The sequence below is a fragment of the Thamnophis sirtalis genome, unplaced genomic scaffold, assembly GCF_051295495.1.
Source record: "Thamnophis sirtalis isolate CommonGarterSnake01/CBP01778 unplaced genomic scaffold, rThaSir2_p1.2 scaffold_10, whole genome shotgun sequence".
Classification (NCBI taxonomy): Eukaryota; Metazoa; Chordata; class Lepidosauria; order Squamata; family Natricidae; genus Thamnophis; species Thamnophis sirtalis.
In genome coordinates, this window is record NW_028261390.1 from 6,437,436 (window position 1) to 6,449,149 (window position 11,714).

At 45.0% G+C, this 11,714-nt stretch overlaps 1 protein-coding gene across 1 annotated transcript in view; it reads left to right on the top strand.

Moving 5' to 3' along the window:
• The window catches only part of NAAA (N-acylethanolamine acid amidase), a 19,034-nt gene extending 11,775 nt beyond the window's left edge, over nt 1-7,259 (top strand). The window contains exons 6-11 of the mRNA XM_087723979.1: nt 1,201-1,373; nt 3,063-3,125; nt 3,906-3,972; nt 4,477-4,505; nt 5,306-5,387; nt 6,598-7,259. Coding sequence (XP_087580105.1) covers nt 1,201-1,373; nt 3,063-3,125; nt 3,906-3,972; nt 4,477-4,505; nt 5,306-5,381 — 408 coding nt within the window. The 3' untranslated portion in view covers nt 5,382-5,387; nt 6,598-7,259. The remainder of the gene's footprint in view (nt 1-1,200; nt 1,374-3,062; nt 3,126-3,905; nt 3,973-4,476; nt 4,506-5,305; nt 5,388-6,597) is intronic.
• Nucleotides 7,260-11,714: the final 4,455 nt, after the last annotated feature.

Here is an 11,714-nt window from a genome sequence, read left to right on the forward strand (position 1 = left end):
CCTTCCTCTTTCTTTTTTCTTTCTTTCTATCTTTCTTTCCTTCCTTCCTTCCTTCCTTTCTTTCTTTTTTCTTTCTTTCTTTTTCTTCCTTCCTTTCTCCTTTCTCCTTTCTTCTTTCTCTCTCTCTCTTTCTTTCCCTCTTTCTTTTTCTTCCTCCCTCCCTCCCTCCCTCTCTCTTTTTCTTTCTTTTCTTTTGGTTAAATTAAGTCTCACGTACCTCATCTACCATGTTTTTTTGGAGTATAAGACGCACCAAGGTTTTGAAGAGGCAAATTTTTTTTTTAAAAAAAAAATTTGCACTCTGCAAACCTCCCAAAAATGGCCCGGTTTTTGCGAAAACAGGCCTGTTTTTCTCAAAAAAGGGGAATGGATAGCCTTTAGGAGGCTTGTAGAGTGCTCCTAGGAGCTGGGGGGGGGGACAAAATTGAGCAAAAAATGGCCTGTTTTTTGCTCATTTCTGCCCTCCCCAGCCCCCAGCAGCTCTCTGAAAGCCTCTTAAAGGCTCTGCATGGCCATTTTGGTGAAGGGGAGGGGCTTCGGGAGGCAAAAAAAAGGCTGTATTCAGTGTATAAGACGCACCCAGTTTTACAGGCTCTTTTTTGAGGGAAAAAGTTGCACCTTATACTCCGAAAAATACGGTAATTGCTGTTTTTTCCCCATTATAATTATTGTTCCATTATAATTATTGTTTCCATTATAATTGTTGCACAGAGTCTTTGAGATTCTAGGACAGATCTTTACACTCCTGAAACGAATCTAATAACCGAACGAACAAATTGTTTCCTGCAAAAGCCCACTCCCTTTTCGCTCCTCTTTTATTTCCTATGGGAGGGGCCATTCACCATCCACTCATGACTTTACTCCCAAGTCTACCCCAATGTTGTTCTTTTCTTCTGGCAGCTCTGCGCATGCGCACGCTGGGAACAGGCTGTGCCTCACTGCTGTCTAGCTCCATAGGCACCTGATCACTGTCAGACAGCCCTGGCCCCCTCTCTGCCTCCGACGCAGAGCCCTCATCCGAGCCTTCCCCAGACTCCAGGACCGGCCCAGGTTCCTCCCCAACCTCCTCACTCTCCGAATCTGCTGCCGGCTCCATTCGCCGCTGACGGGCCACAACAGAGTTTGACACCTCTGCTCCACAGTCTGGCTAACAGAATTTTATCCAAACTTGGGGATAATTCATGGAATCTTTTCTTGTAGGTTCTGAGTGAAGCAGATGATTTTGAAACGGCTTTCTATATGCTCGCCAAGATACCTATTATAGCAGATGTTTATTATATCATCGGTGGGACAACACCCAGACAAGGGGCCGTAATTACCAGGAAAAGAAGAGGCCCGGTCGATGTTTGGCCTTTGGATCCTTTAAATGGGGGGTAAGTTGCATAGAATCTGAATTTTATAAGGCAAAAATGGCAAGCAATTTGCCAATTGGTAAGGTTGACGGGAGCATAAATCGTTGTTGTAAGCTGCTTAAGTTACCCCAAATGTAAGATAAGCGGCAAATAAATTTAACAAATATGTAAGTGCTCCTTTATGGGGTTGGGGGGGTTGTTTATGATGGCTGAGTGGTTAAAGATGCTGGAAAGCTGAGAGTCGGGGTTTGAGACCCAAGCGCCACGTGATGGGGTGAGCTCCCGTTCCTTGCATCAGCGCCTGTCCACCCAGCAGTCCGAAAGCATGCAAATGCGAGCAGATAAATAGGCAACACTTTGGTGGGAAGGTACTAGAGTTCACTGCGCCTTGGTTATATAGTCATTCTGGCCCCATGACCACGGAGATGACTTTGGACAATTAATTCCATTTCTTGGCTAAGAAACGGAGATGAACCCCGCCCCCTAGCATTGAATATGAAACCTTTAAGCTTACCTTTAAATGCTTCTTTATGGCTTTGGGCTGAGGATTGTAGCAAAATAACACAGACTAGTCTTGTGTGTTACTTAATCACACAAATCAAAAATTGAATAGCGAGAAAGTGGGAGATGGTGAGTTCTAGTCCCACCTTAGGGGTGAAAGACAGCTGGGTGACTTTGGGCCAATCACCAGGAGATGGTGAGTTCTAGTCCCACCTTAGGGGTTAAAGACAGCTGGGTGACTTTGGGCCAATCACCAGGAGACGGTGAGTTCTAGTCCCATCGTAGGCGTGAAAGACAGCTGGGTGACTTTGGGCCAATCACCAGGAGACAGTGAGTTCTAGTCCCACCTTAGGGGTGAAAGACAGCTAGGTGACTTTGGGCCAATCACCAGGAGACAGTGAGTTCTAGTCCCACCTTAGGGGTGAAAGACAGCTGGGTGACTTTGGGCCAATCACCAGGAGACGGTGAGTTCTAGTCCCACCTTAGGGATGAAAGACAGCTGGGTGACTTTGGGCCAATCACCAGGAGACGGTGAGTTCTAGTCCCACCTTAGGGGTGAAAGACAGCTGGGTGACTTTGGGCCAATCACCAGGAGACGGTGAGTTCTAGTCCCACCTTAGGGGTGAAAGACAGCTGGGTGACTTTGGGCCAATCACCAGGAGACAGTGAGTTCTAGTCCCACCTTAGGGGTGAAAGACAGCTGGGTGACTTTGGGCCAATCACCAGGAGACAGTGAGTTCTAGTCCCACCGTAGGCGTGAAAGACAGCTGGGTGACTTTGGGCCAATCACCAGGAGACGGTGAGTTCTAGTCCCACCTTAGGGATGAAAGACAGCTGGGTGACTTTGGGCCAATCACCAGGAGACGGTGAGTTCTAGTCCCACCTTAGGGATGAAAGACAGCTGGGTGACTTTGGGCCAATCACCAGGAGACGGTGAGTTCTAGTCCCACCTTAGACATGCAAGCCAGCTGGATGACTTTGGGCCAATCACCATGATGTCATGAGGTCTAGTCCCGCCTTAGCCACAAAACGCCTGTCACTCTCTCTCAGCCCAACCCACTTCACAGGGCTGTTGTTCTGGGGAAAACCAAAGGGAGGTGAGTTAGATATGATCTCTACCTTGAGTTATTTGTAAAAACAATAAAGGAGGAATACAAACAATTAAATGTTCTAACATGGAAGCTTTTAGGTATATTTTCTGTTCCGAAGGTGGTACCGCGTGGAGACCAACTATGACCACTGGATCAGCCCACCACCTTACGATGACCGAAGGTATGTTTTTCTGGAAAGGTACCCATCTCAAGTTGCAGGTTTTTCGCACAAATAAAAACAGCATTATAATATAACCTAGTCTAGACAGCAGACTAAAAAGCAGAGACATCACCCTGCCAACAAAAGTGCGTCTAGTCAAGGCTCTGGTTTTCCCAGTTGCAATGGATGGCTGTGAAGGTTGGACCATAAGGAAGGCTGAGCGCCAAAGAATGGAGGCCTTTGAACTCTGGTGCTGGAGAAGACTCCTGCGAGTCCCTTGGACTGCAAGGCGATCCAACCCGTCAGTCCTAGACTAGGAGATCAACCCTGATTGCTCTTTAGAAGGCCAGACCCTGAAGAGGAAACTCAAAGACTTTGGCCACCTAATGAGAAGGAAGGACTCCCTGGAGAAGAGCCTCATGCTGGAGAAGATGGAGGGCAAGAGAAGAAACGGACGACAGAGAATGAGGTGGCTGGATGGAGTCACCGAAGCAGTCGGCGTGAGCTTAAATGGATTCCAGAGGATGGTAGGGGACAGGAAGGCCTGGAGGAACGTTGTCCATGGGGTCACGATGGGTCAGACACAACTTTGCAACTAACAACAATAAGGCCAAAATCTCAAAAAAGGTTTGGGATCAAAAGGGATCCCAAACAGGATTTGGAGAAGAGGACATAGCTGCCTTTAATGTCACGAGTAAAATCTGGGTGTACAAAACAAACTTTTTAAAATTCAGCTTTGCACATTCTTGACTTAGGAAATCGGTTATATTTCTCCACTAACGTTATATTTTTATTCTGCAGAACTCCAGCTATTAAAGCACTAAACAAGACAGGACAGGAACATATCAATCTTAATTCCCTCTTTCAGGCAAGTTTAAATCATGCTCCTTTTTTCTGTTGTCAGTGGAGGAAGAGGGATTCGCTTAATGGCCGTGTGATTCACCCTAACAACAGTGATTTGCTTAATAACCGTGGGAAAAAAAATAATTTTCATTTTTATTTTAGAATTATAAACCCCACCCCACGTGCAAATTTACCTGTCAAGCTTTTTAACCTATAAAAAGACATCTTAGGAGAGGGGTGTCCAACTCAATTTCATTCATTCATTGCCAGAGTTGTTAAATTAATCACTGCAGTTCTTCAGTTAGTAACATGGCTGTTAAGTAAAACTGGCTTGTAAGTGTGGAAAAACAGTCATAAGTCACTTTTATCAGTGCTGTTGTACTTCAAACGGCCACTAAATGAACTGTTGTAAGTTGAGGACTATCAGTATTCTGTGCAGTTGCACTGGTTAAACGTAGCCTATTTGGACTTTATTGGTATTCACTGTTCAAAATTCTAAAAGCATGACCATCTTGTATTTTTTCCCCAGGTATTATCGACAAAACCAGTATTAAACAAGTAAGTTTTTTTAAAAAAGTAAAATGTATACATTTTGGATTTTGTTCTAGGCTTCCCCAGCAGCACAAAGCTGAGTCCTTGTCCCGATAAACCCCTTTTATTTAATTTGCAGTGAATTCCTCTCCAGCCAAGTCTTTCCTCTCCCACAGTCTTTCAAGAGAGTTCACAATTAACGACCTTTTATCAGGCTTGGAGAGCAGCCAGGCTGATATCGTTCAGGCGCCGCAATACTTGGCAAGAATGCAGGAATGAACTAATTGTCCCCTGCAAACTCCACTCCCCTTTCACTCCTCTTTTATTTCCCTCTGGGAGGGGCCATTCACCGTCCCACCTGTGACCTTACTCCCATTGACCCTTGTTCCTTAGCTGTTTCTTTCGTCTGGCAACTCTGTGTATGTGCACACTGGGAACAGGCTCCAGCTGTTCTTCTGCCTCACTGATGTCTGACTCTGAAGGCAGCTGATGACTGTCAGACGGCTCTGGCCCCCTCTCTGCCTCCGACACAGAGCCCTCCTCAGAGCCTTCCCCAGACTCCAGGACTCCTAGCCCATGCTCCTCCCCAATCTCCTCACTGTCCGAATCTGCTGCCGTTGTCGGCCCACAACAGATTTCACACAATCTTTTAAGGCAGAGGCCCCCAGCCTTCTGGCAACCAGGGACAGGTTGAGCACCAGGCTGAGTTCACACATCATGACTGCGATGAATCTGATTTTTATTCTCTTCCATTTGGGCTGGACTGAAAATTTGGACGGCTCCTCTGGACTTCATTGTTGGTTTCTGTGTGGTTTTCTTCTCACCAGGCTCACCATTTATACCACTTTGATGAGTAACGCAGATCCAGACAAGTACCAGACTTTTATCAGGACCCAGGAGTGAAGATGTGTAAGTCTCATTCCAAGTCTACTCTTCAAAGCATATTAATGAAGGCCTCCATCCTCGCTTCTTTGTTTCCCTAAAGAAATAGCGAAAGAAGAGAGACCCACTGGCAGACTGCGTAGGACACGGGTGTCAAACTCAAGGCCCGGGGGCCGTATCCGGCACGCAGGATGCTTAGATCTGGCCCATGGGGCCGCCCTGGAAACAGTGGACTGGTCGACGGTGCCTCTGCCTGCGAAAATGGAGCTCGGGAGGGCCACATGTGGCCCTCCCGAGCTCCATTTTCACTGGCAGAGGGTTGCAGGAGGCCATCGCAGCCGAAAACAGAGCGCGGGCACCCCCAACACTAGTGAGATCAAGCTGGCCATGCCCACGCTGACCACGCCCACTACACGCATGCACAGACACACACACACACACCGAGGCCAAACACAACCCTGATGCGGCAATCAATGAAATTGAGTTTGACACCCCTGGTGTAGGATAAGAGCAGGCAGGACTAGGGGTGGAATTAAGTGAGTCATCACAATAGAAACTTTATGTTGCCACAAATGGTCTAAGCAGTGATGGGATTCAAATCCTGTGGGTGTGGCTTGGTGGCATGGCAGGGGAAGGATACTGCAAAATCTCCATTCCCTCCCCACTCCAGGGGAGACATATTGTAAAATCTCCATTCCCTCCCCACTCCTAGGGAAGGATACTGCAAAATCTCCATTCCCTCCTGATCAGCTGGGACTCGGGAGGCAGAGAATAGATGGGGGCATGGCCAGCCAGAGGTGGTGTTTACCGGTTCTCCGTACTACTCAAACATTCCACTACTGGTTCTCCAGAACTGGGCAGAACCTGCTGAATACCACCTCTGGGACTAAGTGCCACCACTCTTGAATTCCGGCGACTTTTATCTGTTGTGAGATACTCCGATGGGTTTTTCCAGATTTGACGATAGAAGGCTTTCTTTTAATGTACTTCAAAACTACATTTTGAATTCAACAAACTTTAATAAACTTTATGTAAGCCACTCAAAGACTTTTAAAATTTTTTACGGTGGGTAGCATGCTATAAAATAAATGAATAATAATTAGAGATAGAAGAAGCATATTGCCAGTAAGTGACATGGCTGATTATTATTATTTTTTTGCAATTAACCTTAAAATATTTTTTAAATATTCATTTTATCTCCTTTTTTTATTTTTTCTCTCTCTCTCCCTTGAACCAGAAAATGAAGGAACGAAAACTTTTGGAAACGCAAAGTCAGCAGTGTGTTTATTAACTGTGTATGCACAATAACTAACTGGTGTATAGTTTTTTCTGCAAAACTATCATTTTTTAACAGAAGAAAAAGGAATTTACTGCTTCCCAGTACTTACGGCCCTAGTGAGTTGGCAATGGATATTGAAATAATAGGCATGGGATAAAAGCCAAATAAGGGACGCAGTGGCTCAGTGGCTAAGACGCTGAGCGTGTCAATCTGAAAGAGTCTCAACTCTTCTGAGTCTTAGGAGACAATATTTCTAATCCCAGCTTTTATTGGTTAAACATCATGTCCTATGGACTATTTTAGCCTATATTTCAATAATCAGGTCCCCCTGTGGCTATATGACATTGCTAGGCCACGATTAGATACACCTTTATTTGGTGTTCCTAAAGAAAATGGATTGAAACCATAAAATATGTGTGGATCACATCAGGACTTGGATGGACAACCTTGGATCTACGTATTTCGCCAACGGCAAGATATACCTGTAGATATTTATGGTGACTCGAGTCTCCCATCTGTATGGAAAACTGCAAAAATGAGTTTGGACAATCTCTTAATTTCCAGGATGGACAAAGAGCTCCCTGCATTCCCAGCTTTGCAGAATACATCTTGAAACGTGGGTCCTTGATGCTCTCTTTTGAAAAGCAACTTTGGGACAACAAAATCAGATGGTTTTAATTATTGGGTGGAGGCCAACAGCATATTCCAGGGCTGTACACCAGGCGAGGGAGGTAAATAACATTATGGAGAACCCCTAGGAGCTACAGTTGGTGCAGAATGTAACAAGTGTTGATGGGTGTAACTTGGTACACCCATGTCATGCCTTTGCTTTATGAGTTTTGCTGGCTTCTGGGTGCAATTGAAGGTGTTGATTGCCACCGATACAGCCCATCATGCACGATGAGGCTAGGATATTTCTCTGATTGTCTCTATTTGGTAGGCTCTGTGTTGTCAGAGCGTGCACACAGGTCTATCCCGTGTATCTACCTAGGAGCAAGTACCGCCAACAGTGGTTTGTATCAAATAGTGGTTTTTATCTACACTAGGAATGTAGGAATACTATACATACACATAGTACAAGCAGCATCTAAACAAATAGCAATTACAGCAGGGAAGAAATGCAAAGGACCAACAAACACTCTAACAGGACCTCCTCTTACTATACAGGCTCTTAAAGGGATAACAGCCAAAGACCCTGCTGACTCATTCCCCTCTTTGCATCAGCTGGTCGGCTCTTAAATTATCACCTTGACATGTGTCCTGTCCGTTAAAAAGTGTCCTCTTCTGAAACCCAGGAAGTATGCCTTTCTATCACTGTACCCACCCTTGGGAACCCAAGATTAGGTTGGCCCCTACCCCAGTAGCCTTTCAAACAACCCTGGAGGAATTGACGCAAAAAAAAACGGGCCATTTTTGGGAGGTCTGCAGAGTGCAAAAACTTTTCTTTTTAATTTGCCTCTTTTACAACCTTGGTGCGTCTTATACTCCAAAAAATATGATAGATACAGTGGTGGGATTCAGCCAGTTCACACTTATTCGCGAGAACCTCTTCTTAACTTTCTAAGCAGTTTGGAGAACTGGTTGTTGGAAGAAATCACATTTTGTTTTTTTCCCCACTTTACAGGGCTAATCCTGTAAGGAAGGCAGGAAGGAAGGAAAAATTCAGGTGTTGTTTCTAGCCTAATCTTTATTGCCCTGCTTACAGAAACTGCCTCTCCGGTTAACCCTTATTACATTGTAACAATTAAGGCGAAGCGCCCATCGACATGAGTGACGTTGAATTGGCCACACCCACCCAGTCACATGACCACCAAGCCACGCCTACCCAGCTGGTCATTAGGGCAGAGAACCGGTTGTTAAATTATTTGAATCCCACCACTGGATGGATGGATAGATGATAGACAGACAGATAGATAGATGATAGATGATAGATAGATAGATATAGATAGATAGATAGATAGATAGATAGATAGATAGATAGATAGATAGATAGATAGATGTTAGTTAGATGATAGATAGATAGATGATAGATAGATAGATAGATGTTAGTTAGATGATAGATAGATAGATGATAGATAGATGATAGATAGATAGATAGATGATAGTTAGATGATAGATAGATAGATAGATAGATAGATGGATGGATGGATGGATGGATGGATGGATGGATGGATGGATGGATGGATGGATGGATAGATGGATAGATGGATAGACAGGCAGGCAGGCAGATGATACACACACAAATACACACACACACACACACACACACACAAAGACAATCCCTACAATTATCTGTCTTCCAGAAACCTGGTTGTTACTTAGGACAGAACTGGTCTCTGTAGCTTAGAGGGTGAAAGAACTACAGTAGGTATTTAACAAAGCCAAATATAACAACCACATATTCTTTTAGACTTGACTCTATTCCACCGGAGGTATTTTGTGGAATTATAAATGCTAAGTAGGGCTTCATCCTGTTTTCGTGGCGCCGCTTCCTAAGGTCGAGATTTCGCACTTGTCCAAATTTGCTGATACAACCTCCACCCAATATAATCACTAATGAGGATCCTCTGATTAAACTCACATGTGATACTTAGTCATCTCCTTCTTCTCACACTAATTGGTTGTGACAGAATAAGCCAGTGTTTCTCAACCTTGGCAACTTGAAGCGAATGCTGGCTGGGGAATTCTGGGAGTTGAAGTCCGGACATCTTCAAGTTGTCAAGGTTGAGAAACACTGGAATAAGCGATGTAAACAGATCATTGGAAATTGCGTAATAAATCTAACCAAAAAATACATCTGAAGAGATCTATTTTTTTCCAAAGAAATAAAACTTAATTTGACTGATGAGGGTTGCGTTGAAAATGGCATAGAGGTAGTCCTCGTCTTACAACGGCTCACTTAAGTGACCGCTTGCGGTCACAACAGCACTGAAAAAAGTCATATTCATTTAACAACCATGTTCCTAACTTGACAACTGCAGCGGTTCGCTTAACAACCGTGTCAGGAAAGGTCGTAAAAATGGGGCAAAACTAATTTAATAACTCTCTTGCTTAGCAGTGGGGCTCCCAAGGGGCTTTTTCGGGAGGCAACTGGGCTTTCTTTGAAGATGTTTCGCTTCTCAACCAAGAAGCTTCTTCAGCTCTGACTGGATGATGGGGAGATGGAAGGATTTATATTCCTTGCAGACAGCTGGTCCTTTGCACCCATTTACAGGGTCGTTGAGGCCACTTGGAGGTTTATCTCTGTCCTCAGGGTCACCTGAATAGCACTCCTGATTGCTGTAGTCTGCAATTTTTCCTCTGGAAATCCATTCTTACTGCCACACCATTCAAAAAGTGTTCATCCCAAATTGTATAGCTAAAAGTCTATGGAGAGTCTCAGTCATCCAGGCAGAGGTGGTACTCAGCCAATTCTGACAGGTTCTGGAGAACCAGTAGCGGAAATTTTGAGTAGTTCGGAGAACCAGCAAATAGGCTGGCCCCGCCCCTGCTGCCTCCCAGCTGATCTTCTTTTGTTGCCTTGAACACAAGAACAGAGCTGGAAAGCAGGTTAGAGGGATAGGGAGGAATGGGATTTTGCAGTAACCTTCACCCAGGAGTGGGAAGGGAATGGGGATTTTACAATATCCTTCCCCTGCCACGCCCACAAACCCAAGCCACGCCCACAGAACCGGTTGGTATAAAAATTTGAATCCCACCACTGCATCCAGGTCATAGCTGTCCCAAAGGTGGGAAACTTGTTCCACCAGACATATATTTTGGGGGTCAAGCTTGTGGCTCTCATTATTGACTTCCCGTTTATAGGATTCTGTAACAAGCTAGGATAATGTCAAAATGACAACCTGTGCCATGGCATCCTTTTGCAACTGGCAAAAATCAGGTGCTGCCAGCTTGTTTCTTGTCCTCAGCCGTGGTGGGATTCAGTCGGTTCGCACCTATTCGGGAGAACCGGTTGTTAACTTTCTAAGCAGTTGGGAGAACCGGTTGTTGGAAGAAATCTCCTTTTGTTTTTTTCCACTTTACAGGGCTAATCCTGTACGGAAGGAAGGCAGGAAGGAAACATTCTGGTGTTGTTTCTAGCCTCATCTTCATTGTCCTGCTTACAGAAACTGCCTCTCCAGTTAACCCTTATTGCATTGTAACAGCTAAAGCGAAGCGCCCGTCGATGCGAGTGATGTTGAGTTGGCCATGCCCACCCACTCTCTTGACCACTGAGCCACGCCTACCCAGCTGGTCATTAGAGCAGAGGACCGGTTGTTAAATTATTTGAATCCGACCACTGGTCCTCAGCCACTTTATCTGGACTTCAGTTCCCAGAATTCCCCAAGTAGCCAATTGCCGACATCAAATGTCAAATGTATGTTGGACGTGTAAAAACAAAGAAGGGGACTTTTTTTACCATCTATGGTGGACATGTGCAAAAATAATAATATTATTTGGATTATAACTCATATCGTAATGCAGAAAATACAGAAAATACAGAAAATGGAGATAAAAATGAAATCACAATTTTTCCTCTTGGGTTTAATGGAAAAAGAACTGGAGGGGAAAAAAATGGAATTTTGTTACTATGTATGTTGACATTAAGCAAGACTAAAGGGAGCTTTCACCCTCCCCAGACGCCGGAGGTTTTCCTGAAGCCCAGCGAGGGCGAAAATGGTTTATCCCACCCTGCCGGAAGGCTGAAAATCAGCTGGCCAGCGTTCGCATGTGCGCCGGAGCTGAGGGCTGCCATGCCGGCAAATACGGCTCCATGTGCCACCGGTGGCGCTGAGGTTCGCAATCACGGGTGTAGAATCTCCTGTTGAGCAAGGTGTTGGACTAGGAGACCTCCGAGGTCCCTCCGACTCTGTTATTCTCTTAAGTTCTCAAGCCAACCTTCAGAATGGACCCCTTGTCCTATCTAAGATTCCGGCCAATGGAAGCCAAGAATGTCCCTTCTTTTCTCGCCAGGTTTTTTCCCCATTGGACGATTTAAGACAATGGGGAAGCTGACTGCAAATCAGGTGGCTTGGTTTGTTTTAGGAGCCCAAGAATATCCTTGGGTACCGGTTAACACGATGCGGTTATAAAGC